This window comes from Drosophila eugracilis, unplaced genomic scaffold, assembly GCF_018153835.1.
Source record: "Drosophila eugracilis isolate 14026-0451.02 unplaced genomic scaffold, ASM1815383v1 contig_2161, whole genome shotgun sequence".
Classification (NCBI taxonomy): domain Eukaryota; kingdom Metazoa; phylum Arthropoda; class Insecta; order Diptera; family Drosophilidae; genus Drosophila; species Drosophila eugracilis.
Window position 1 is genome coordinate 39430 of NW_024573046.1, and position 27692 is coordinate 67121.

The 27692-nt window shown below is 43.3% G+C and overlaps 2 protein-coding genes across 6 annotated transcripts; both read right to left on the minus strand.

The window, feature by feature from the left end:
* Positions 1–1027: 1027 nt before the first annotated feature.
* LOC108103212 (cell wall protein AWA1) lies at positions 1028–5603 on the minus strand. Of its 2 annotated transcripts, XM_017208606.2 has the most exons (7): positions 5256–5603; positions 5012–5145; positions 4053–4956; positions 3468–3815; positions 2489–2659; positions 2186–2407; positions 1028–1808 (listed from the first exon to the last, which is right to left on the minus strand). In XM_017208606.2, the coding sequence occupies exons 1-7, from the start codon at positions 5601–5603 to the stop codon at positions 1320–1322; spliced, it is 2616 nt and encodes an 871-aa protein (XP_017064095.1). In that variant the 3' UTR covers positions 1028–1319. The 2 variants fall into 2 exon arrangements, with proteins under 2 accessions (XP_017064095.1, XP_017064094.1); XM_017208605.2 differs by lacking the exon at positions 2489–2659.
* LOC108103210 (brefeldin A-inhibited guanine nucleotide-exchange protein 3) lies at positions 5577–27692 on the minus strand. Of its 4 annotated transcripts, none has more exons than XM_017208603.1 (9): positions 27603–27692; positions 26074–26347; positions 24663–24796; positions 23309–23949; positions 22934–23254; positions 21565–22843; positions 21141–21508; positions 20643–21078; positions 5577–5631 (listed from the first exon to the last, which is right to left on the minus strand). In XM_017208603.1, exons 2-9 carry the CDS (start codon positions 26156–26158, stop codon positions 5611–5613), a joined length of 3285 nt encoding a protein of 1094 aa, XP_017064092.1. In that variant the 5' UTR covers positions 26159–26347; positions 27603–27692; the 3' UTR covers positions 5577–5610. The 4 variants fall into 4 exon arrangements, with proteins under 4 accessions (XP_017064092.1, XP_017064089.1, XP_017064090.1 ...); XM_017208600.2 differs by lacking the exon at positions 5577–5631 and adding an exon at positions 15777–20383; XM_017208601.2 differs by lacking the exons at positions 5577–5631; positions 27603–27692 and adding exons at positions 15777–20383; positions 26786–26978.

Below are 27692 nucleotides of genomic sequence, written 5' to 3' on the forward strand. Positions count from 1 at the left end.
AAACCAATTGGGAATCTTAGCAATGAAGTTACGAGCCCTACGAGGTATTACACTCCTCATTTGGACCATTTTTGGCTGTGATATGGCCAAAAAACAGATTTTTTTGTGCCCAAAATTATGCTACGTCTTTTGACAGCAGAGAGCCCGGCTTGTTACAGTTCCTTAGCTCTAACATTGTCAAAACAAGCCGCATGGCTAAAACAATGGTTATGCAGCTAACTACCGAAACTTAACAACCCTATACTTGCTTTTATCGTTTTTGTTCTGATTTTTTGGTGGGAGCTCTGTTTTGAGGGCTGAAAAATCAGGAGCCAACATTTTTCTCGGATTTTAGCTCTAGCTCGGTCAAAACAAGAGGCACAGCCAAAAGAACGACCGTTTTGTGCTGCTATCGACCAATACTAACAACCCCTATCACTCGATTTTCGATTTTGGGAAAGTCAATTTTGGCCCAAATTTCGCATTTTTGATAAGGGGTACCATCATCAAAATTTTCAAAAATGGGCCAAAAATGAAGTTTCCCAGATTTGAATGCAAATCACTTGGGAATCATGGCAATCAAGTTACGAGCCCTACGAGGTATTACATTCCCCAATTGGACCATTTTTGGCTGTGCTATGGCCAAAAAACTGTTTTTCTAGCGCCCAAAATCACGTATACGTACGTCGGTTGACAGTAGAGAGCCCGGCATTGTTGCAGTTTCTTAGCTCTAACATCGTAATAACAAGGCGCATGGCCAAACAGTATAAGTTTAGCACTTTCGTTTTTCGTTTTATCAATTTTCTCGCTGATTGGGTTTGTCTTTACTTAATTAAAAGTGTCGTTGAAGATTTATGCTGTGCCTTATCTATTCCTATCAATATCATTTGAGGCGAACACGCCCGATATCTTTACTGCTTTAATGTAATTGGGATTTGCCTGACGGCGTTTGCCAGCTGACGTAATCGGCTAAATATTTTCATTTCCTTATCAGTTTTGCTATTGTTTAGATGTAGAGACATTTATTTATATATCTAGAGCCGGGGTATAAGGTACATATATGCTTTATTGGAAACACACACACACACACACTTTCCTATGGTTTATTTACAGTGTTTGTTAAATAATAGCAACTAGTGATAGAATATTTCCAACAAATCGTAAAAAATACGTTAATCGTTAGATGTAAACAAAAAAAAAATGATATCGAGTAATGGATATGGTAAATATATGCATATGGAAAGCCGCTGCACGTCCGATATTTTGTACTCTCCTTCTTGATTCTCCTTCTTAATCATTGAGCATATTGCACAAATGTTATATGATCGAGTTATGCCCGATCAGTTGCCGAACTTTATGGACTTTTCCGGCTGGTGGGAGGAGCCGTGATTAAAGCTGGCGCTGCTCCGATTAGTCCCGTTCTTCAGGATCCCATTGGAACCCGACTCTCCATTCATTTTTCGCAGCGTTTCCCGCTTTCCTGTCGTTCTGTGATCCCCGTACTCCCCGATGGTCACTGTGCCCAATCGCAGGGTTCGCCTTTGCTGCTGACTTGTGGCTAATCCTGATCCGGATGATCCCAATCCAGTTCCTGACGGGGACCTCAGCTGAACTGCATCGTAGTCGGGCTGTGGCGTGACTGGTGGCCGGAAACCGCCCACACTGATGCTGGCACTGCGAATGGGCGACATCGGCTGCTTGACTTTGGCCAAGCTGCCGTTGCCCAGTCCACTCCCACTTCCATTTCCGTTCGTCGCTCCATTGGGGCTCATCAGCTTCAGCTGTTGGGGCGGCATCTGCTTTGGCTGGGGATTGGCGAACTGTGGTGGCTGCAAAATACAAATACAAGTTTTAACTACTGAGCTTTTGATTAGTTTTGAAGATTCTAAATCCATTTTCCAATTGCTAACGATTCTCAGAATAATGATTAATTTTTCACATAAAAAGATTAAAAGCTCAAATATGAAATTAAAAAAAAAAGATAAAACGTTTATTTGCCTTATCTGAGTCATGACTAAATATTTGGCTTAGCCCAATATGATTTTAATAAGAAAATTATATTTAAGTAAGTACCCTTTAAAGGCAAATCCCTATGTAAAAACTGAGAGATAACAATAAAGTCAGTTGGAATTCGAATTTAGTTTTATTGATAGATGACAGGTTTGGCGATTTTTGGTGGACACTCGGACACGGTTCATTCGCTTACCGGTGGCGGAAGTTCCGGCGATCCATTCCCATTCGTCGAACTTATTCCGTTCTGGGGCTGCAGGCGATTATTATTGCTGATCGTGCTCGTGTTGCTATTGCTATTGCTATTGATGTTGGTGCTGCTGCTCCTGTTGCTACTAAAGCCATTGCTATTGCTGGTATTCCGATAACAGCTCTCATCAGGCATAATCGAGGTGCGCTTTAGCGTTTCACCGCGTTCCTGCAATAACAAAAAAGCAAATGGAAAAATCCAAATTAGCAATGGATTTAGTTTTTAATATATATTGCATCCCGGGAATACCTGATAAGTGGACATGGTCACTAGGGGTCGACCCATGCTAACGGGTCGCATGGTGGGCATAAACTCTGATCCCTCCCCACCAACTCCTTCTCTTTTTTTTACGCGCAGCAAACTCATTTTCCGTTCACAGTGTGATCTACTCTCTAGAGAGTTCTTGCCAAGACTGGACAACTTCGGTGGCGCAGTTTGGTTCATCGCTCATCGGCCGACGCCTCTGATTAGATAAAGCCATTGAGGAGTAGTCACAGAACAGTCAACTCGAAAAATACCCAGTAACCCCACCTTTTTGTTTTTGGCCATTTGTTTGAACGCTTTTGTTTTGGTTTCCCTAAAAGTATTGCTCTTTTTTTCGCCCGCACAATGAGTCACCTCTCTCTTTTGGCTAAGTACGGAACTTTGAACAAAATTGGTTGGGAATTGCGACATCTTCCACTTGTTTGAGTGTCATCGATAACAATTAGACTGTCATCCAGCAAACGCAAGTATTTTATTGATTTTCGCGGAAATTAAGCTGACTTTGATTATGTGCCTTAAGTGACGGTGAAACTAATCATTTTAAATGCATTATAACTTTTATAACTTGTAATTCTTTTTTAATTACTAATCTATATTAGCTAAATGGTCACTGATCCTAACCATTACTCGTTATATGGCCGAAAAAATCTGTGGCGCTTATCGATCTAACCGATAAGATGCCATCGCTGAATGGGGCCCCGTAACAATTCATTATAATCAAGACTCCCCCCCTTGAAGCACTCAGTCCTCGAGTGGCCTGCTACTTGAGTTGTTGGTCTGTTGGGTAACTGCAACTATAAACAATGGGCTGAGAAAAGGGTGATAAGAAGGGGTTCCCAGCCACTGGCCCACGACAAGTGCAGTCTGTCGAGCTATGTAGCTCTCTTGACCTTTGCAAGTAGCCGACAATCGATAAGTCGCAGTCGATGTTGCTGCTGCGTTTTAGATGTTGCTGGTTGCTCACCTTGTGCTCGCTCTCATGAAACCCGTTCCTGAACATTCGCTGATGTGCCCGCTTGAATTCATCCATTAAAGCCGTATGCTGATCTCCACCAGCTCCGCTTGTTCCACCTGCTCCTCCACCACCGCCTCCTCCACCCAAATTGCTGATGCGTTCGCTGCCCTGCAATGTTGCAGCCACGCCAGCAATATTCGCCCGCTGGCGATGCGACACTTGGCCGCCGGAGCTGCGGTGGCCTCCGTTTCCATTTCCATTCCCATTGTGCCCCGCCAGCTGACGATCCACGTTTCCACTTCCATCTCGATCGCGATTGCTGCGCTGCTGCTGTTGCTGCTGCTGCTGCTGCTGCTTCTGCAATGATTCCAATTAGTTGATGGTGAAGCAATCTGTTGTTGTGCACCTTTAAAAATGTTACACTTAAAACCTGCTCTTTAGACTCGCTCGTGTGTGATAAGACATTGTTGATTGAATATTTTGAAAAGCTTTTACATTTGTTTAATTTAAAAGTGCTGATAAAAAACTAATATTATTTGATGCATACCAAAGTCAACTTTCTTATTTATTGTATTAAAAAAGTTGAAGACATACCTCTTTGCGCTTTTTGAGTTCCTCGGTTATGGCACTGGAGAGACTGCTTCCTACTGATCCGCCGGCACTAGCTCCTTCATTGATCGCCGGCGGCGGTGGAGCAGGTGCAGCGATAACTCGCTCTGATCCTGATCCTGGTCCCCCTGCTAGTCCTGGATGATAAACTGGCCTTAGGTGGCTTCGTTTCATGGTGGTTGCATTGCGGGATGGATTCGATTGCGATTGTTGACTGCGACCGGAAGTTCCACTAGCGGATGAACCGGAACCGGAAACGGTACTGCCACCGGAACTCGCTATGTAGGTGTTATTTATAGATGTTCCATTCTCCGTCAGCTTGATGATGGTCTTGTTCATCTGCTTGTGTACCTCGACACCCTGCGACCAGTTGGTATTTCCAGAGTTTAGGGCACCTCCTCCACCTGCAGATTCTTCCCTAACTGCTGTCAGTCGTTTGGACTTGGCGTCCGCCCAGCAAGGACTCTGATCTCCGGTCACCGAACTTGCGGAGCTATTGTAACCACTGGATTCCCCTGGAAACAGGTCACATCCGGCTGCCGTGCGAACCACCATGTCCAGTTTGCTGCTGCTTTTCATCACGGCCACGGCCTCGCTGAAGAGGACATCCGAGAAGTCGATGCTGTTGACGCTGAGGATTTGGTCACCAGGTCGTAGTCCGGCCTCTCGCGCTACGCTTCGTTCCTTGGTGAACTGGACAAAGATGCCCGGTTTCCACTCGGGACCCTTGCAAATGCCCAGTCCTAGTTTTGTCCTGGGAGCCACATGAAGGACCACACTGATGTCTCTGCTGGCGCTACGTCTCTCACCCTTGAAGGAACTCTCTGAGGGAGTACCACTTACGCTGGGCAACTTAACCACGCTCCAGGACAAACGCTCCTCTGCTTGGCTAAGATAAAAACAGCTTAGAACATGCTTGACGGACTGTGTTAAAGTTCACTTACTCCCTCACAGGCAGCATCCCTACGCCTCGCACTTTTAGGGTTACTCGATCCTGCCCAGCTACCAGTTGGATAAACTCCTTGTGCACGGCATCGTCTAGACGAAACCCATTGATCCGCAATATCTGGTCTCCAATCTGTGGGAGAAAGTAAAATGAAATTTCAAGACCAAGCCCTAGAATCCATCACGTACTGCTACGTGACTGGAGTCGTTACTGATCCAGTGGTGACCAACTGTCCTACTTACCCGCAGACCCTTTAGCTGTGCCTCTCCTCCGTGCTCTACGTGGGATACAAAGAATCCGGTGCCATGCTCCCGTCCTCCACGCACCGTGAATCCATAGGTGCTGCCCCTTTCCGGTCCGCCAACCAGAAGACGTCTTTGATGCGGTCTCACAAGGCGAAGAACCCGGAGGCGAGAGCTCGCCGGAATGGCGCACCACGAGGAGGCCGCCGTAGTCGTCAAGGTCATTACATCGCTGGACGCTGAACTGGTCGTCGATCCCTGCATGCTGCTGCTGCAATCCGTCGATGCCGAATTGGTTATCGATGCGGATGTGGATATCGTGGCCGAAGCTGCTGTCATCGTCATCATTTTGGTCTCAGCGCTCTTTCACAGGCAGCTGTAAGTAGGAAAGAAAGGAATATACATATAATAAATATATAAATATAGAAAACAAATCATTGAAAGTCAATAAATCCCTCGCTACGACATTTTCTATCATTCGAAAAACAGCCTTGAAGAGTTGCCAAAAAAGCCAGTTAAGTTGATTTCATGCGAAAGTTAAAGAAAGTGGGGAGTGTCTTCCAGTACCGTTCCTCGTACCGCTTCTGGAAAATAAAGTCCAACGTTGGCGACGTGAACAGCCTGGCAAGTAATGAACGAAGAAGAAGAAGAAGCAGAGGCAGAATGCAAGGCGAGACGAGACATATGTATGTACAAACATTCGTACAGATGTACATACATATCTGCATTCATACATAAATAAAGTGAGCAAAACTTGAACTTGCAATCGAAAATTTCCCGAATTGGGTCACACGCATCGGCAGAGGCAGTGCTGCTGGTGGTTTGTATACACTGGACAAAATTTTGATAGCATAAAGCAAACACACAGTTGAACTTAAAATGTAACTTATATTTTAGATATCTGAAGATTCTACGAGCTTTCAGTCTGTTGTAAAAACAGTATGCAGCAATGCTAAACTCTGTTTAAATAAATTTATGTACATTTTAGACCTTTTGTTTTTTTTTCAATGCATTCGTGGTGCTGGTGGCGCTCTTTTCAGTGGTGGTGCCTGCTTTCACGCACCACTGCCAGTTGGTAAGTTTGTAAGTTTGTAAGTTGGTAAGCCAGAGATCTGTGGCGATTTACATTCACTGACGCCGCCGTCGCATAATTTCACTTTTTCACGTAATTCTACGCTTCACTTGCAGCGGGACAAAATATACAAAAAAAAAAAAAAAACAACAACAACAACAACAACAAAAAAGGCGAAAGAAACTGGGGGAAAATTATAGAAATTTATTATTGAAATTATGCTGCCCCGCTGGGTTGCTGGGCCGTTCGGTCTCTGCATTTATGCACTTTGATTTAGAGGGAATCAGCTATTTGTTAGCTGCTACAGCAGCTGCCATATAAATCATTTAGCTCGCCAAAGTTCAACTCACTTACCAACGACCCGAAGACAATTTCAGGGGGGAAAGGTGGAGGTGACGCCAATCTGAACTGCCGAACTCGAATTGCCTCAGTTACCCACTTACTGCGCACCACTGACGCAAGCGGCAATTACTTGGATCAAAACATTTATAATTGCCCGCCGACTAATGGTGAAATATGAATCGGAATTTCAAATTGCAATCTGAATGGGAAAGATATAAATCATTCGATAATCGGGACGGGGAGCTGGTCTGGTTATGGAAAAGATTATGGTGCAGGAAAAGTGTGTCGAATGGAAAGATAATTGTAAAATATATAGAATTGGGTTATGTGAACAGGCGATCGAAGTAGTTATAAAATGTAATGGGTATACTTAACACACGCTTAACTAGTTGGCTCAGTGGCTTACTAATCGATCGATTTTCGAAATTATCTAAATTGCCTCATCGAATCGAAATGATTTCGTCATTTTTCAAGCTGTTACTAAACTAGGCTCTGGAATATGGATATGAAATGCTTTTACTTCGAAAAATTATCAAAATTACACAAAAACTAGCTCTGTCATCGAAACTAACTGATTTTTAATAACTTATTAATAATAATAAATCATTGAAAATTATTAAAAATCTTCAATTGGGCCATTAAAAGTAGATTGTTGCAGAATTTGTTATCTATAAGAATATGACAATATTGTACGAGAAATAAAATATTTAAAACTACAAAAGATATGTACTTTTAATTAAGATTTTTAGGTAGATAACTATTAAAACTAGAGGGTCGTTTTGCCAAGTACATAATTTCATATGTACTTTTTTATCTTCTAACTCAAATCGCTTCTCTAAACCTTGCTCACTATAAACCGACATTGACTTCGATTAACAACCATTGATAAAAATATGTTGCATTCAACACACATCCGCTGGCAATTTGGCATCCCAGCAATGCCACCGATTAACGACAATTATCGGCGGTTAAGTTCAGACCCAGACACAAATAACTCGGCTTTTATCTGGATAATGGAGGAGTTTCCCGACCTGAAAGACAAAGATCTCGTTTATCGATGCCGATGAAAAGCGGCAACATGCAACTAATAACTAACAACTAGCAACGTGCAAGCTGCAACTGGCAGACAACAACTTGCAACACCACTCCCTTTTCCTTTCGACAGTTAATAACAATAGAAAGAGAGTAATAATAATAATGATAATCTGTTTCAGTGCCCGCCACAAATTATTTGGCAGTTACAATTAAGTTTCGACAAACAACTGCAGCAGCACCAGCAAGAAAGCGTCAGCCAAAACAAAGCCAAAAAGGCCAACGTCTTTGACGGCCTTTCACCTGTTTGGAGGAAAAAGCAACTGCCGTACCGCTGGCCCCTCAAACCTCTCCATTTGACCCCCCGCTGACCCCTACAATTAGTTCTAATGAGTTGCTGTTGCTGTTGCTGCTGCTGTGGCATCTACAACTTCCTGTCACGCCTCAGATTTTCACCTTTCCCCGCGTTTTTATCTTTTCTTTTCCACCATGTTGACACTTTCCGTTCGGTTTCCGTTTGGCAATTGCTCAGCTCTGGCTAAGACTTTAATTGAAAAAGCCAAAAGCAAAAAAAAGAAGGCAAAATAAAAACAAGAGAGCAGTAAAAATAACAAGCCTTGACCACTGGCTGATTTTGATTTCCATACGAATTTCATGCTTGGCAATTCCTCCGAAATGTAGAAAGAAATTTTCTTGGTTTTTTGCTAAAAACAACAAGTAAAAATCTGTTTTTATAGCTTCGTTTTCGGTTGCTTCTTCTTAGGCAGCTAAAATGTAGTAATTATTTGTGGACATGACTTTCTCTGCATATATGATAATTTTCAGTTGTTCGCCGCCTGTCCAGCATCCAGTATGGGCTGTCTTGTTTTTGGATGCTCTTTTTTATATACATTTTCTTTGTGCCTTACCTTTTTTTTTTACCGGCTCACGTAGGCTTTACAGTGTGTTCTCCGCATTACATGTGCGTGACAAGCGCGTTAAGTGTTTTCCCATTCGGATCGAGATCGAGATTCGTTGGACTCGAATTAACAACGGGTTCTCTTTAAATTGATAATCACGCCCCGACTTTAGCTTTTTGTTTCAGTGTCAGTTCTTTGATTGCAGCTCGGAATTTCACTCGAAAATGTGGAGTACAATGTCGATTTCATTACCCCTGAGTCATGATCGGGGGAAAGTCGTTAGGGCTCGCTGAGCCATCGGGTTCTATGTGTCTCATGGTTGTCAACGCCTGTTGAATGATTTATAGGCTCATTTCGGCACACTTCTCTTCCATTAAATGTCTTAGGTAATAGCTAACGTGTAAGTTGAGTTAAGATCTTTGACCCTTTGAAATCTCAAAATGTATTTTACTCAGGGTTTCACCATCTGCAAATTGCAATAGTTTTGTGATATAATTACCAAAGACCGTCAGCTGAATTCAAGGGCAACTATGATTGACAAGCGATTCCGATTCGGCGTACACTTGGCTAATCTTTCAATCGGCATTTTCTTTTAGAGGGAGACATCCACAACAACCACTCCGTGTCATGTCGAATTCCCGGGCTGGCTCGTCAAAACTGATTTATCTCGTCGGCTTACGAAGTGGCGCGTTCGTTGCCTAAGTCTTTCGATTTGAAGATTTCAGCAACAAGAGAAACACAGATTAGTAGCTCCAACTGCGACTGCGACTGCTGCTGTTGCTGTTTTACCTTTAATTATGAGTTCATTGGGCATGATTTAATTGCTCACGTGTCGCAGACAAACGGAAAATGGAAATATTTGCACGTAGCATGCAGCATTTCTCCAGTGCTTTTCGAATCATTTTCATATTTGAATAGGCAGGAGCAGCAGCTGCTGAAGAAATTACAATAAATAAAAGAGAAATTTCTGTCGAATTTGTCGTCCGTTGGACACACACGTGTGCGCTTGAATGGCTTGTTGCATGTTGCATGCTGTTTGCTAGTGTAGCTTTAGCTCTTGCTGATGCGCACCTGTGCCCAGGCTTTTACTTCCGCCGCGGCAATCAGGCAAACGCACGACTGACAACGTGACAAATTGTCGATAATCTAAGCATCCTCTCCAGCAGCCCAGGCATTTTTCTGGTGAAAACTTCGCTTGCAGCTTATCGCCAAATTTGCAAGCAATGTCAAACGTGGGTTATGCCACCGAGGAGGATGCGCCATGGCCATAATCGTGATGCAGCGTCCCAGCAACTCCATAAATACCAAATGTTGCTGTCGTGCGCAAGGAAGCCACTGGCAACTTGCAACTGGCAACAGGCAACTTACAGCAGCTTGCCGCCCGGCTGGCTGGGAATCTGCTCCTTCGTCTGGAGAAAGCGCCTTGTGCACTTTTACTCTGGCTCATTTTAATTGCAGAACATTAACAACGATGTGTGGGGGTTAAAGGAAGGTGCCTGTGCCTGTGCCTGTGATGCCGCTGGCTTTCACCTTCAGCCAATTAAGTGCAGCTTATGCAACATCGGTAAAGGATTGCTTCACACATCGCACAAGCTGAAGGGCAAAGCTCCAAGTCTCACTGAATTAATTGGACGATTGAAAGCTTAGATCCTATTGGTAAGTAAGTCTTTAAATAAATTTAATCATAGGTAAAGTAAAAACTAACTAAAAACTAAACTAATCAATAAATACGATTTTTAATTAGGCATACAAGCTCGATAAATAACCCAGAAATTGCTTTTGCTATAGAAAAAATGGATCATAAATTGTATAAATAAATATTTTTGGTCATAACTTTGGTGAATTTTATGTGGCAGCTGATGCTGGGACTTAAACGCTTCGTGTGTGTGGCAATGGGACACAGCCAACAGCAGCAACATCATCAACATGAGACGCTAGTGAAACCGTCGGCTGGCAAAACAATTTAAATTTTGCGCTTCAAATCATTCAGAGTTTGATTGCGTGCAAGATGAGCATGGCATCGCTGCCTGCCTCTTCATTTGCCTGATTGCGTCAACTGGAAATTGGCAGTCACAGCAGCAACATCATCACCACCAACACCACCACCAACAGCAGCAGCAGCAATGCCAGCAACATCAGCAACACCAGCAACATTCCCTCCCAGCAGCTGCACAATAGATAAATGGCAGCATGGCTGGTGTTTACTTTTGCTGCCCACTGTTTTATTCGGCGGCGAAATGCAGAAACAGCAGCAACACTTGAAACAACCAGCAACATCATCAGCGGCAACCAGCAACAATCGCATCATCAAGCGATGCCGTTGTTGCTGCTATTGAACTTTTGCTATTTGGCCAAGATTCCCACACACCTGCTGCAGCATCGAGATGTTGTTGCTGGCGTTGGTGTTGCAGCTGTGGCTCTTGCTGTTGCTGCTGCTGCCACCCACTTGCAGCGTGTGAAACGTTGAACAACTTTTTGTCCAAGGCGTGACACAAAACTTTGTTTCAAGTACGTTTGCTGTACGTTCGGCCCTAAGGCAAAATGATGGGTGCCGCAAAAAAACAAAAACCAAAAACAAAAACAAAATAATAATAAAAGCAGAGGGAGTTGCAAAAGGGGTAAATGACCGCTGATGGCGGTAAAAATTGAATTGTTTTGCATAAATTGATGTTTCACCGTTGCCAGTTTTCAGTTTCGGTTGCAATTGTGTCTGTTTGGATTCGAGGGTGTTGGTTTTAATTGAAGTGCCGAGCTGCTCGGTTCCTACTCTATGCTACTGCACTGTCACAAAAAGGAGTCACTTAGAGTGTCACTTAATATTAAAATAACTACAAAAATAACTTATATTTTAATTTCTTATATCTACTAAAATATAGAGATAAAAAACTATCTGTAAAATCTATCATTGAGACAAATTAAGAAGTTATAACAAACCAAAAGTTAAGATTTCTTTGAATAAATAACTTTTTTTAATCTACATCACAGAGTCTCTGATTTCTTTATATAGTTTATTATTTTTAAAAATTATTATTTCCATAAATATTCATTACATACTTTTTTCCCGTGCAGCTGTATTTGATTTCCTAATAATAATGAATCTCTAACCAACTGAAAAGAGCCCACAATATTTCCCATTTGACTTTGTTTATTTACCTAATGAATATGACAAAATTAAGCTGACAATGGGAAGTTGATACGTTTGTATTGTAGTGATTTTTTCCCGGTGTACCCCTCTGCCCAAACCCTTGCTGGCCAAGTTGCCCACGCGAAACAGCTGCCCAAACTCAATGAAGGCGAAGGAGATTCAGATGTAGTAGATGGTGGCGAGGGGTAGGAGATGAGAGATTGGAGATGGAGCCACAGCTGGCGGCCCAGCTGCCACTTCTGGGTATTTTTTAGTGGGCGCAGGAGAGGATTGGCGGTGGAACAAACTGGATTGGATGGGCGCGGCTTGGCTAAAGCCATCTGCAGATCATCATCTTCTTGCCACAGCGAAAGTCGCAACGAAATCTAGTCGGGTAATTCTAGAGCGGCACAGGGCAATGGCCAGTTATACCCATTGCTACCCTGGATCTCTGGGGAATTTAACTCTAAACACCTTCGTGATACTTCCTTACTTTTGGAATAAAATTATTATAATTTCCATGCTAAGAATCTCTTCTTTTGTCTTTCTCAAATTAGAATAAATATTTTAACCATTATTACAAAATCGTTGGCTGCTTTATAAAGAATTTATGCAAATCACTGTGTTGCGCTTGCAACCAGGAAAAATATTTGAATGCAACGGCATAACAATTATGCCCTAATTACCCTAGAAAAACAACAACTAAGCAAACGTTTACTTTTCGCTAATTTAGCAATGGCTGCTAGTGGGTTAAGTTGGCTAGCTAAAAGGCTTATCCTATTCCACAAATGCCAGTCTTTGTAGACCTGGTAGACTTTGTAGAAAACCCAACCAGTCCGAGAGTCGCCGCCAAATGTCCGTCCTTCTGTCTGTCCGCCAGGTCCGCCTGGCAAAAATGCCATCTGAGGCTAACTGGGCGGCGAGGCGAACTGGTTGCCCAGGCTGTTTGGTGCACAGAAAACATTTTCAATCGATATATTAAATTTGATAATATTAAATTTAGTTTAACGAGTAAAAACTATACTAAGTATAAATGAGTTTTAAAATCAGTCTGAAGTTCATTTAGATTATCGCAAGGTTAATAGGTATCCTTCATCGTTTTTGGTATATATTTCTTTGATATGAAAATGATGACAGATTAAAGTAATGATTCAAAATCAAAGTATTTCAATCCAAAAAATGGACATTTTCCATCAGCTTCATAAGGATTTTCTCCATGTGTGGTGCAGCTGGTGGTGTGCGGTGGCTTGAATTACAAAAGGAGCTGAGCCGAGCCGGGTTTCAAGTTAGCCTGGGCAGCCAAAGGCAGCCGGGGCAACTGTTTTTACCTCTTTGCTTTTTATTATAATTTCAATTTTGTGTATCTATGAGATACGCGCAACGTGAATTGGCATTTTCCATTTGGCAATTTGCATGTGCAATGCAATGCAATGCAATGCAATGCCTTGCAATGCGGGTCCCGAGATCCAAGATCCAAGATCCAAAGAGATCCCTGCCAAACAGTCCGGGTAATTAAAGCACCATTAACGCCCCATCATCATGGGAATCGTGTGGCATGGCTTGTCTTGACTTGCCTGCCTTGCAAATGCTGATGATGTGGATGATGATGGGTATTCACGATGACTATGACGATGACGAGGTGGCCAGGAAATGCAATTAACCGATTGGCCCACAAGCCGTGCTCATTCGAAAGTCGCCGTTTTGTGGGACTCTCTGTTTGTTGTTTGTTGTATGTTGTCCGAGTGTCCAAAGTGTGCCTGTTATTGTTATTGCTATTGCATTGCTGGTGTTTTTTTTTTTTTAATCCACCGCAGGCCCATTGGCCAGGTGCTCACCAGGTGAGTGCCAGTCTGCGGCTCGAGTGTCCAAATTGCTGGCGGGGATTGCATAAGCGGCCCAGCCAAGATGCAATGATCAATCAGTCGGCCCAATCAGTAAGCCAGTCCATCAATCATAACGAGGCCCTCACTCAATCGTTCAAGGAAACCGCTGCGTAAACGATTCTACGGGCGGTCTTCAAGATTCTCGTTTATCAGCCGCCAGGCTCTAAGTCTCTTGGCTTATATATTCTATTGACCAAAGTTTTTCAATCTCCTATAGCTTGAGTACAGTTTTCACTACCATTGGCCATGTTCGATTTTCAAATTAAGTTGAAAGGCAGTTAAGTTAGTTAACAGGATAAAGTTTGGTAGATTTTCTTCTGATTAAAGACCAATGAGAAGCGATATCCCTCTCATTAAAAAAGATTGATAACATACCTAAGAAGACTTAATGATACAAACTGGTAAATATATATTTCTTCGGTTATTATTTTGGACTACAAGACAGATTCGTGACTGATTCCGTCAGCAAGAACTTTCTTATTTTCATTACTCCAGATCTTTTCAGTGAACTTCAAAGTATTTAGAGCAAATCGAACACGAAGATACAGATACAGCAGCAATAATAGCAAGATCGTAAGGTAACAATAACTAACAGTTGAAGGCCGGACGACAATTAACGCATTATTTATTAATATCTGAAAATTGTGTCGCCCGTTAAGCGGTTTACAGATGACGGCTACCAAGACAACAAGTCTAACAATAACAGCAAAGCCATGGCATCAAATTACATGTCCAAAAGTTAACACAAATTGTTAAGAAGAGTACGCAGAATAAACGGGGGGTAAATGGCAAAATATTCATTTGATAATAATCAATTAAAAAGATCTTAGTTAATATGAAAAAATCACTATCTTCCTTAAGGTATCTACAACCTTTTAGCACTTTGACATTCTTAAGAACTTTTTGTTCCTAAAACGGTTCATAACATATTTTCTCGGTGTACTCCGTGGTGGTGCAATTTTCTTAGTTTATTTATTATTATTTTTTTACCTCATTTGCGGTGCGGGCGTCCCAAGAAGAAGAAAACAAAGCGGCTGAAGAATTCTCCACACGAAACCTGGCAATTAGAGCGCGGCAGCAATAACAACACTCGCACACGCTCGCAGAATTCTTGCTGAATCTCGAATCTCGAAATCGCAAAAAAACAAATAAAGTAAAAAAAAAAACCAGCGAAAAAACAAAGAGTCGCGCTGCACTTTACACTTTTGTGGCTTGAAGCGCTCAGGTGAGACAGGTGCAGCGTTTTGTTTGCCCGCGAGCACTTTCAGCACTTTCAGCTGGCCCCAAAATCGAAATAACACACTCCAAAAAAAAAAACAACCAAAATGCAAAAGCACGCGCGTTTCAAAATATATATGCTTTCAGGCCGGCAACTAATGCAGTTTCCTTGTTCTTTCGAGAAATATCAAGACGAAATATAGAACTTATTTAGTCTGAGGACGGTTAAGTTTTCCGCACTGACGACGTGAAGCTCGCGAAAGGCGACGACAAATTGAAGCGGCAAATAAATTGGAGCCGTCGTCAAAGTGACCGCGCAGCTGGGGAAGCGAAAGATACCAAAAAAAGGTTTAACAAAACCAGTTTTCCAGACGGCTAACGCTTTTTCACCGAGGCTGCCAGACGTTCGAATCGGTTACCAGTATTTCAAAGTTCACCATTTGGTGAGCTTTCTTGTGACTTCTTTTATTATGGAATTAAAAAGTCAAGTAAAGGAAAAGGAAAATGTTAAATAAATTATCAGTGCTGCTAATTAAAATCTCTTCAAACTATAAAAGAAGACGATTTGCTTTTAAATTTTCGCACTAACTATTCATGATCACCATTGCGACAAAAATCTGGCAACGCTGCTTATACCGTTATCACCAAAAGCTACAGTGTGACCATCACAATTACTAATGAAAATTTTTCGAAGTTTTAAATTAAAAGGCACACACAAATCGGATTGTTTAGTAAAGTTGCGAAAGCGTTGTGGAATCGTTTATTCTCATTCATGTTACAAATGCACTCTTGGAGAGTTTTAGTACTAGCCTAGCGCGATCGCGATCTTTTCTTCTTCTTACACATTCTGCGGGCCTCTGCAACTGCACTCTTCGCACTTACACTTACAAGTCAATATAAAGATATAGATTGAGAGAGAGAGTTGAGATGGGCAAGTAAATAACACAAGTACATGGTTCTCTATATATTATATATATATATATACTGTATACGACGAAGCGAAAATAAATGTATATGTGTATATATTTATATTTATAGTATATGTATAGATTTGTAGCGCTGTTGCTAATAGTTTTCACATATAAAAATGTTTCTTTTGTTAGACATTTACAACATTTATACCCAAGTGGTAACTATAATACATATAAGTACATTTATGTATATCAATATATAACTCTTTAGATCTTTAAATAGGCATATATGTAACTGTACGTAGCTGTTTGTATATGTAGGTATCGGTATCGGTATCATTATCATTATAGGTATTAGCTATTAGCTGGGCGCGGGACAAATCAATGGTGGGTCAGATTCAGAAAGATCATAATCTTTTCATATGATATTCCTGATCTGATCCCTGATATTATGTGGTATATGTATATATGTTGGGTGTTTTGGCGTGAAAATATAGGCTAGTAAGCTTTGATTTGATAGTGCAGCAAGGTGGCTAGAATTTGTTTGGTTATGTTGCATCGATATTTTTCATATTTTTTTTCTCTTAGGTACGCACACTGGTACAAAAGTATGCAAGTATTTTTTAAAGGCAGCGCGGGACTACTTGGACACACATATGTTTTTCTTTTAGTATAGGCTCTATGTGTATGCTTGTGTGATCTAATCGTTAATGGTGGTAATCGTGGATTAATGGGCGGCACTGATTTTGTGTTAGTTAACATTCGCTATAAGTTTACATAGGTTACACTCTTAATAAATATATTTATATTTATATTTATATATATATATATATATAATTTACTGATTTTTAGGGCGGGGCAGGTGCTCGCTGATACATCTTTACAATATTAGAAGTCGAAAAGTGCTGGGAGTGGGGCGTGTGGTTTTGGGGTGGAGCTAGAGGAGAGAAGGGGACGCTTAGTGGGGCCGGTGCGGGACTAAGTGTGAGAAAGTCTTGACTAAATTTAATGTACAGGACTACGTTGTCTACGCTTCTTCGTCATCTTCATCCTCTAATCGCAAGTTGATATCCTATATAACTGATATCCTTGCAATGCTTCGACGTTGTTGTACTTTCGATAGTTTTGCTTTTTGTGCTGGCATGTTGAGCTTTTACTTTGAAATGGTTTGCCTGCTGTGCTGGGGACTGCGGGCGAGAGGGACAGATGGAGAGTCTGCGATTGGTGTGGCCAACGTTGCATGTAAGGCTTTTAAACCATTTTTTAAGTTATTTTAAGATAGAAAATCGATTAGTGACAAAACTTTTTGTGAAAAACCTGCTTAATATTTGTTCTTCATTGATTCATTATGAATATTAATAGATCATGAAGATAATACTGATAGTGAGATTTCAATTAAAACAATCTTAAGAGGCATACTGCTTGCTTAAAGAAATCCATTTAGGCAACATTAACATACAGATTTGGTTAAAAAGAACTACAAAGTCTACCTTTTCACATTTCTAAGATTCAGCAACGCCTGTTAATACATGTGTGATATATAGTTGGCCGCACTAAAGCATTAACTCTCCATTGACAGACAGAGACAGATTTAGAGAGTGAGACAGAGAGAGCATGAGATGCAGACGTAGCTGTAAATTAGCCATTCGGGAGCGGGAGGAGGAGGAGGAGGAGAGTTATGGAGGACTTCTGGAAGGAGGAGGAAGGATCCTTTGGTAGGGGCAGGGGCTGCGCCTACAGATCAAAATAAAACTCAACAAGCATGGCCTAAAACTGGTTGACCTTCAGCTCGTTGCCCTGCAGCTGGACGAGGCGGAAGGCCTCGCGAATAGTTGGGGTCATCAGGAGCTTAAGGTTCTCCTCGGCCTCGCCGGGCAGGGAACGTAGTAGCTCCATTGATGCCACTACCAGCTGGGCGAGAGCAGCTCTCTTGTAATTGGAATCCTTGAGGATGCTGCTGGCTCGCTGCTGTTCAATTTCCGGTGAGATGGACTCCGCTTCCGAGGACTTGGCTTGTCGATTGGTATCGAACGGATTACTGCGGCATTTCGGCTGGAATTCACTTATCAACGTGGTCATTGTCACGTTCTCTTCCTCCTGCAGCTGGACGCACTTGCTGGGCGATGTGCTGCTACCGGAACCCGAACCGGATCCCGTATCCGTCATTTCAGCATCTCCATTACCGTTCAGAGATATGCACATGGGTTTGCTTTGCGGGTGGTGATGCAGCTGCGGTGGCTTCTGGCGCAGCTTACCCGAGCCGCTTTCGATCTCATGAAGGGCAGAGTTACTCAAGTATAGTTCACATACCAGATTCCATGCATCCTGCAGGCAGAATAAATACCGCACGAAGTTCTCCTTCTTCTTCACCGTAGTTGTATTCAGTCGTGAGCACGACTCAAGGATAAAGTTGAGATCCTCCGGCCCCAGATTGTACACGACAATGTCGTTGAGATGGGAGTCCACCAGTGCTATATAGTAGATCATCCACGAGGAGGTCATCTGTTTGTACAGATTTGCCGCGTACTCAATATTCGACACCTTCTGCATGAGGAACTTGAGGCCGGGTCGGGAATCGAACTCCAGGGCGGACATCAGGTACTGCTTAACGCATCGCAGCAGAATCTCCTTGGAGCGAAAATCCAGGTCATAGTCGTGACTGGGCGAAGCTGCAGAAGCGGCATAGTTGTCGAAAATGCATGTGGAAACAGCCTGGGGAACACACTTTAAACGCGACAGCAAAAGCTTGGCCACCAGCTGGAGCAGCATCTGGTTGGCCAGTAGACCCACCACGAGGTTCTTAAATGGTATCCGGATTACGAAGTTATCCAGATTCGAGTTGAAGCCATTGTTTAGCGGGTATAAAAGGAATGAATAGCTCCTGTCGTCGGACAACTTGCATTGCGAGGCACTGGGCGTGGTAGCCTGATTTTGACCCGGTTCCCGCTGATTGTCCGAGAGGAAGACTTGCTGCGCCAGAGCATAGATTCTAGCCAACTCCTCCAGGCTGCTGTCCCGCCGGGCAGCCACCTTAACATTAGCGCAATCTCCATAAAAACTATTGGATTTTTCGTGGAAAGCAAACGAAAGCTGTCGCAGTGGGGCAATCGTTACTGTGCAGGCGCGATGGATTGCTGAGCAGGCGATCATCCACTGGGATTCGTTAAACAGCATGCCTGTGGAGAGGATCACGTGTTTGAGGCAGGACACCGAGATCCTAGCAATCGCCTCCTGCGACTGAGCAGCACATTCGATTAGAACCAGTAGTAACTGTTTCAAGGCCAGCGTGGCCGAACCCGAGATTTTGGTGGGCGATTCTATAAGGTTCGATCCGCCTCCTACTCCGTTCTTCTGCTGCTCCTCGCTTGCTGAGCTGGAACTGCTGTCGTACTGCTGATTATAGCCACATCCTTGATCCTGGACAGGAGGCGATTGCTGTTGCTGTTCCCTTTCAATCCTTTCCGTTACAAACTTCAGCTTGGAGTACAGTAGGTTGTCTGCCGGGTGAACTATTTGTGCCAATCGCGTTTTTGTTCCTGCTCCCAGACGCCGCTGCTCTGGCACTGACTTCTCGATAAACTCCACCACCAGATCCGTGGTCATGCAGCAGCAGTGCTTGAAATTCTTCTCCACCAGCTGCCAAGAGGAGCCCGTCTTGTTGATGTACCGTAGCCAGTCTTGTATCATCGGCACCAGCAGGTGATTGATGCAATAGAAACCGAAATCGATGCCTGGACTGGCCAGAAGGTTCTTGAACAGCTTAAAGATCGTCTGAAGGATGGGCGCCTGGTGGGAATAGGGGCAGACGATCAGCGAGTTAGTTAGTCCATCGAGCAGCAGGAACCACACTTTGAGCACACCCGACGGCTTGTCCATCTCGTCAATCTTGACAATGGTGTCCTTATCGATATGCAGCGATCGGTAGGAGATCATGTACTGCTCATTCCGCGTCTGCAAGTAGTCGTTGCCGAAGTACGTGAAGTTCTCCATCGAACTGGGTATGTTCGCGTCGATTATGTGTGTGTAGGAAATGCCCTTGATCTTGTACGTAGAATGAAAGTTGGGGCACTTGGGCATACTGTGCATAAAACCCAATATGCTGGAGCAGCGCTCTAGGAAGCGGAGAGTTTCGTGGAGGAAGTCCGTAGGCCGGAAGGTGTTGTCCTCCTCTTGTTGGCCACCATTTGATCCAGTTCCTCCCGCTGCAGTTCCACTTCCACCATTACAGGCATTATTATTTCCTCCACCAGAGATCTCCAGGTAGGACAGCAAGCACAGGATACAGTCCAATCCCGCGTTGGCAAACACTAGCGTGTTGTCTGAGTCAAGGAACACCCGAAATATGTCAATGATGTTGCTCATGTTTAGCATCCGGCTACGGGCATTGCGTAGGGTTCCAAACAAAGGTCGCCATCCGGAACGGATCTCGGTTCGGTGCGCCTCCACCACTTCGTACAGACAGGCCACTATCTGATCCTGCACATCTACATCCGTGTCCATGCTTAGCAAATTCTCAAACGGCTTAAGCAAGGCTTCGTTAAAGTGAAAGTACGGCAGCTCCGACTGCTCCACCAAAAGAGCCGTGATGATGTCGTGGATGTACTCGATCGCCCGCTTCGAGATCATTCGATCGCGGTGGCAAGCAGCCTTAAAGTTGAAAATATTTCGAATAAGGAACGATAGTAATCGTTGAGAGAAAAAAAAATAAAAAAAATGAAGATGATGGAACGATAGTAATCGTTATGAAAGACACAAAAAAATAAAAAAAAATGGAGATGATAAACTTAAAAAATATATATAAGCCCCCTATTTTTTTCTTAAAAAATAATAGATTAAAAATAAACTATAATTATACAAACATAAATTTGGTAAAACACAAAAATTAAAGTGACAAGGTTGTACTCACATCCATTAGATGCGGACCTGTTATGGCCCAGACCTTGAGCACGTGCAGCAGCGGACGCGAGCTGCGAAATACCTTGAGCGTGACATCTCCAATCCTATGAAGGAGCAGGGACATGGGCAACGAATCCAGCTTCTTCCAGCCCTTGCTGGGCCACCAGATGCGACTGCCTTTGCGGGCAACCTGGCTTTTATATAGCTGCTCTCTCGAGGCGCGACACAGATGCTTAAGGAACTGGCACAGCGAGGGCAAACTTAGCCTTTCGGCTGCGTCTCCGAAAAGATTTTCCGCCTGATGAGACAATGCACAGAGTACCTTAGAAGTGTCGCTTTGACTTAGTAGCACCGTCTCATTCGTTCCAGAGTAGACCTTTAAAATGGAGGTGATGTTTGTATTAGGACTCTGCATAGGTGCCTGCAGGAAGCTGTACACATCCACACTGAAAGGAAGAAAAAATCAGCCTTTTTATTTATGAAAAAGATAACAAAATGAAGCCCATACCAGGTCTCGTCATCATCGATGGGTATGGAGGACAGGTTTAGCTTGTCCTGGGCATTGCCGTTGCTCAACTTCTCGCCCGTCTCTAAGTCGCGGCGACTGCTTCCCGGCGAGGCGGAAATGGCCGGGTTCTGCATGCTAAAGATCTCGTGCTCCAGCTGGCTGACATGCCGACAAACGGCGAAGATGCTCGGCCAGCAATCCGCACTATAACTGCCAAGGTTAAGTCCCCCGGTTAGTACTACGTCCATGGACATGGCCTGACTGGCGGAAATTCGCGGCCCGGATGTCTGGCAGACATTTGAAGCTAGCAGGTTCAGTATCTTACCAGCCAAATGCTGCAGATTTAAACTATTGCTGAGCGTGGCGGCCTAACAAAAATAATATATTATTAAAAAATTCCTAAGGATTACTATAAACTTCTCACCGAATGCAAGCCATCCAGGCACATGGCATACAGGGCCTCACCATTCGATTTATTTGCTTTGGCCTTCACTCTTAGGGTTCGCTTGGAGAGAGCCACCAGTTTGTTGGAGGCCGAACTGGTCTGCAAATCTCCTAAACCAGAACTCAGCACGATGACCATCGAATCCCAGCAACAGGTGAGCAAGCGGCGGCACAGCTTCTTGGCCGCTTCCCTGCGCTTGTCATGGAGCTGTTCTTCCTCCTTGTGCTTCACATTGGCTGTCTGCAGGCGCTGCCACTCAGATAGCATTTGGGTGGCACCTAGTCCACCGGCGTCGCACAGCATGTCGATAAGAGCACAGCGCGGACCCATCCCTTCCAGTTGCTGACGAGGCATGGCCTCCAGGACATTGCACACGGTTACCGATTGATAGAGCTCGCATAGCCAAGGCGAGGACAGATAGACGAGGACTCCAGTATTCTGAACAGAGGTCACAAACTGTTGCTCGGACATCGGCACCAGGATATCCTTGTGCGAAACGCCCTGGGCCACCTGTTCGTAGTATCCGGCTCGCATCAGCTGCAGGCTAAGCAGCAGAGAGGAGTAGATAGCTAGGTAAATCCCGTCCGCATTGATGGCGGTCAGGTTGTAGTCAAAGTCCGAGAAGTTCATGCTGTTCTCCTGACAAACGGCTGAGGCGAATTCTTGCATCGCTTCGTCCAGCTCCACGCAGCTACGCAGCCGCAAGAGTTTCGGTACTAAATCCTGCCTTAAAGCTCGGGCAAAATCCCGGGCATGTTGCCGGTCATTATCGCTATCGGTTCGAATGGGCATTACGGGCGCCTCAAGATGTGAGTATGGCCAGCGGTTCTCCACCCGAGATGTTTCATCGCTGGAGCTGCTAGGGTCATCGTCTTCAGGGCCTTCGGTGTCCCCGGAACCATTGGAAGCTGCATCTTGCTCGTGCGGCGGCTCACCTTCACTTTCTGATCCCGAAGAAGTCTCAAAAACATTCTGACGGAACTCCACGATGGCATCACGATAAGGAGCCGGCAGACGGGCCATGCTTTGGTAGGTCAGCGGGCCGGAGTAGTCCGCATCCTTGAGCAGGTCATGCCGTCCGTTGACTACCTGTACAATCTGGTCACTAATCATTGACTCGGTGAGTTCTCCGCTGCAAAGCACTTGCAGGCTGTCTAGCAGGGCCACCATGCACTCCACGCTCGCTTGCAGACTGGCCTCCGTGGCTGAGCCTACGCCACTGGCTCCATAAGCACATTCCTCCATGGCGTCCACCAAACTAGAGAAACACAATAAATACATCAATACAATACAATAAACATTGAAAATAAAGTAATACATTGTAAATTAATCTTAACTAAAAACTTACAGTCGGAATAACGCCATCTCATCGCTGCAGCCTTGGGCTGTGTTCTTGTCCACATATAAAATAACCGCCAAGTCGATTAGGCGCTCTGGACTCTTGAAGATCTCCCTTACGCATCGTAGTGGCTCTGTTCGATTTTGGGGAGCCGGCAGCAGAAGCATCCGATGGAATAGAGCCTCCAGCATGGGACGCAAAGAACCATGGGCACCGGCAATTCGAAGTAACTGAATGGCGGTCAAATAGACACAACGGGCCTGAGGACCATCCAAGCCCGGACCCGTGAAGAAGCCACGGGCCTCATTCTCTATCATGTGCAGGGCATCCCTAAAATAAATATTCTTAATAACGTTAAAATTCGAAAGATCTTTTTTCGTTTACTTGTAGGTGAATTTCTTGTCCAGATTGATCCTGCCGGGTGATCCTAGGGCCGCAGCCAATGTGGGACAAAACTTCTGCCAGAGAAACGATGTAAAGTGCGGATTCGCATGAACATTCCGGGGCAGGGCGGAGCTCAACGTAAGGATGCATTCGGTGAGGTACAACGAGCTGTGATTCTCGCATTTTTTGTTCGGCGAAGCATTCACATTGGGCTCCACCAGTCGGCTGCAGAGCCACTGCATCACCGGAATGACCTCGTTGTAGACGGCAGATGCTTGCGTCTGGGTCATTAGGCCAGCGGGCGCAGTCTTTTTAACTTCCTCGGCCTCCTCGATAAGGAAGGCGCAGAAGGTGCGTAGGCACTGGGAGGCGGCGGCCAAGGATGCAGCCTTAGTTGCACGCGAGCCCATCTCCCAGCACTCACCACATCTGGAGAGGATCTCGATAAGCAGGCGGCCGTTCAACGTGCAGGCGGGTGAACAGGCCATTGCCAGGAAGAGCCGAAGCACATTGACCACAGTGTCCTCGCTGCTCGTCGATGGCAGGATGCCATTGGTGGCCCTCAGCAGCTGCGATGGCAGCCACACGGAATCATCCTCCGGCTCAAGGCCGATATAGAAGCGCTCGTCCTTGATGACGCGCTATTGGGATAATAAAACAGGATTAAAAGGATTAGCAAAGGGTGGTAGATAAAAAACGATAATAGAAAAGAAGCAGATGAAAAAAGGAAGTTTAAATAAAATAAATGAACAAAGTGAAAGGATTATATGGGTGATAAAAAAAATAATAAAAAGGGATTAAAGGATTAATTAACCAAAATTAAAGTATGCGAAATGGTCAAAAGAAGATAAAGGATTACGAATAGAGAAAGAAAAATTTCATAAAAGTATGTAACTAAAATTAAAGGTCTTGTTAAGCAACTTGAAAATCAAATATATAATTTAAGCATGAGATGAAGGCAATTTTCTAAAAATACCCAAAGCAAAGGGCAAACAGCAAAGTGCAGGAGCAAGTCCGGAATTATTGATTACCATATTGTTAACCAGTCATAAACAAAAGTCACATCCGACCCCCTAGAATTCCCAGCAAATTAGCCTATTCCGCCCATTGCCCACAAATGCCCCAATGTCCCACATATGCCGTATGCCATATGCCATATGCCATCTCCCATGTTCCATATCCCATTTCCCATGTCCTTTGTCCAGTGTGTGCACAAGGAATGATAAATCCGCTTTGTGCGCCGGAAGTTCCGGCCGGAAAATGTGTGTCAGTCGTTGTTATGGCCATTGTTAGCCCCCATTTACCATTACCGCTCCCCCTCCCGATAATCGTCGTTTCCGGACGGTGCACTTACATGGAGGCCGTTGAGTCCCATCGTGATGAACTTGGGCCGCTTCGTATCCAGAGCCATCTGCAGGGCGGTAAAACAAACGGAGCGCAGCTCGTGCGACGGGTCCCGGTGGATTCCATGCTGTCGGTAGAGTTTATCTGCAGGGAGAATAAAATTTGGCCAATAATTAGGAGTTTTTCTTAGTAATATCATCGTATCTTATTATGTAAATAGCTCTACTTTTGATAATATTTATTATCTTGATTTTATTTGACGACATGAAATGAGTTTTTGTATGCCGTCTTTATCGTCCGCAAATGGTATTGTATTTATTTGCAGCGCATTTTTCTTGATAATTTACGTATTACATTGTCATTTTTATGTTTTTCTCTTTGTGTGCGAAAAGTTACAACCGGAATTAGTGGTAAGTCGTTGCGATTAACGGTTATCGCCATGGGCACATAAGTATGTATGTATGTAACTAATGCAGGCAGTAAAATCTCTTCTGATAAGCGGACGGAAATGGTATGGGGGATTCCCATGCTCATCCGCCGGCAAATCGTTGCCTGCTTTCCTGCAATGTTGAACGGGGAAACACCCACAAATGGTTGCCTACTTTTCTGCAACGCCAACGCACAAGAACACAAAGCCAGAAAATCAAAAGAAAGCACAGAAATGTGTTCGTATTATTGAAGGTTTTTGGTTACTCTCGACTTTGCCCTCAAAATGATATTATGTTTACTTTAACTTAGTCAATAATGGTTCAAATATGGAATGCCGTACCTCATTAAAATTGTAGTTTAATTCGTAGTATTTCTGCATTCATAGTTGAAAATGTATTTTTTTTTTACCTTTTTCTCACAATTTGATTAAGTTACCACTTATCGAAAATGCTAATTTAGGGTTCTCCTCATTTCCCTCCTAAAATGGCAGTAAAACCAATAATGGTTCGAATAAATAAAGTCATACCTCGTTGTAATCGTTATTAAATGCCCATGAATACTGTATTCACAGGTAAAAATCTTAATTTTTGGCCATTTTTAGCTGAATTTGTAGATGCTACTTAAACATTATCGAAAATTCTAAATTCTGTTTATACCAAATTTCAGCCCATAATAAAAGTCTTATGTTATGGATAGTTAGTAATTATTTCAGATGTGCGTCTTGTTTTGACAAAGTAATGATCAAAGAAATATTAATATATATTAAGTCAAACATATGCAGAAACCAAAATACTTCACACGATAAAGTCGAAGGGCATTGCACAAAGGAAGTAACGGTAAACAACAAACAGTGGGCCAGGCCCAGCAACAAAGAAGAGGGAGAACGAGTAAGGAAATGGCACTGTTCTTATTCGCCATCTCACTCTTTCTCACTTTCACTGTTCTAACAATAAATGTAATTCACACATATTGTGAAAAAATGGGAAACTTACCGTAAGCGATTTGCGCCGTTTGACGCAGCGCATTGTGTTTAGTTCCCGTTGACTCCTTGATGACGAGTAGAAAGAGGTCCTCCATATCGCCGCTCTCTTTCTAACACTTCTTCTGCTTGCGTGCGAGTGCTCGTGTGTGTGCGTGTGTACTGGCCAAAAGTTCCTTTGCTGGTGTGAGTGTTTTGTTGTTGCTGCTGCTTCAGGCAGTTTCGTTTGTTGTTGCTTCGCCCTTGCACGCCATCATTGGTAATAACAACAACAACTCAATTAACGCCTAAAAACGGTAGTAAAATCAATACAAACAAAAAATATAATAATTCAGTAATGGTAAAAACGGTTGTTTTGTATACGTATTTTTTATGTTGCCGCCATATGTATTCTCTTACTACACACACACACACACACACACACACATGCCATAGAGCTGCGATGTGTGTGTTTGTATTTGTGAGGTTTTCGCGTCACGTCACTTTTGCACTTTTCAAACTTTTGCACACACATTGCAATTGTGCACCTTCGAAAAGTTCAAACAGTGTGTATCCGTTTTCCTTGAAAAACTTTTTCCTACTTTCACACACTCACACAAACATACATATACAGGCGAACAATGCAGCAGGCATTGCAACGGTACTTTTTTCAATTAAATCCATATGTTAACACATTTTTGCAGGCCGATCAACACTTCTCACTGTGATTACTCATTGGGAATTACCATTTTTATACACGGATATGTCCATAACGCTTGGCAACGGTAAACAGCCACCACTTGTGGTTTTCTCTGCTGTTTTTCTACGGTTTTTCCAAACTTTCTTTTTGCTTTGTTCCGGGCCCAAAATGCGCTGCACTTGCCGTTGGATGCGACAAATGCTGTGTGACGCGTAAGGAAAGCACTTTCTCCATTTACGGCGGAGTGCGCATGGAGTACCGTTAGGCCCAAGTTTGCGCATGTCTGCATAACAGCTGTTCGATTGTACCGTTTATCGGTCAGCTGAAGGTTTAAAAAACCAGGGCGGTAGACTATGGTTCGCAGGATATAGCAATTCGACATAAAACTAAGTAGCAATATATTTATTACCAACTAAATTTAAAAATGCACGTGATTTATAAAAATATGACTGTCACAAAAGCTATTTATTTGAATGTATCAGTATTAACCAGAAAGCAGGCTGTGTTTTCTAACTTAAGTGAAAAATAAAACCAAAATCAACTGATTTGTTTTTTTTTTTAAATTGAGTTCAGCCAATTCAAAACAAAAAACTAAATGTATAACGTTATGTTATAAAGTTATTTAAATAAACCTTCTTTCTTGGTTTCGTATACTCCCAAAAACTTTATAAAAATAAGTACTATTGTCGTTAGACTTTGTGCGTAGCCCTGACAACCTTTAAGCTGCAGGTTTTATTTTGTTGACTTCTCGACAAATCAATAAAAAACCGAAGTTATAGTTCTCCATTCAAGACTTAGATTTGAACTAATATAATGGGCACTGAAAAATCAGTGGACTTTCCATATAATCAGTAAAGTCATACCTGCCCAAATCCGGATTAAAAAGCTCCAATTTAGATCCGTTAACACCATTCACCTGAACCTTTTCCACAGGTGGTTTCCTTTACAAGTTC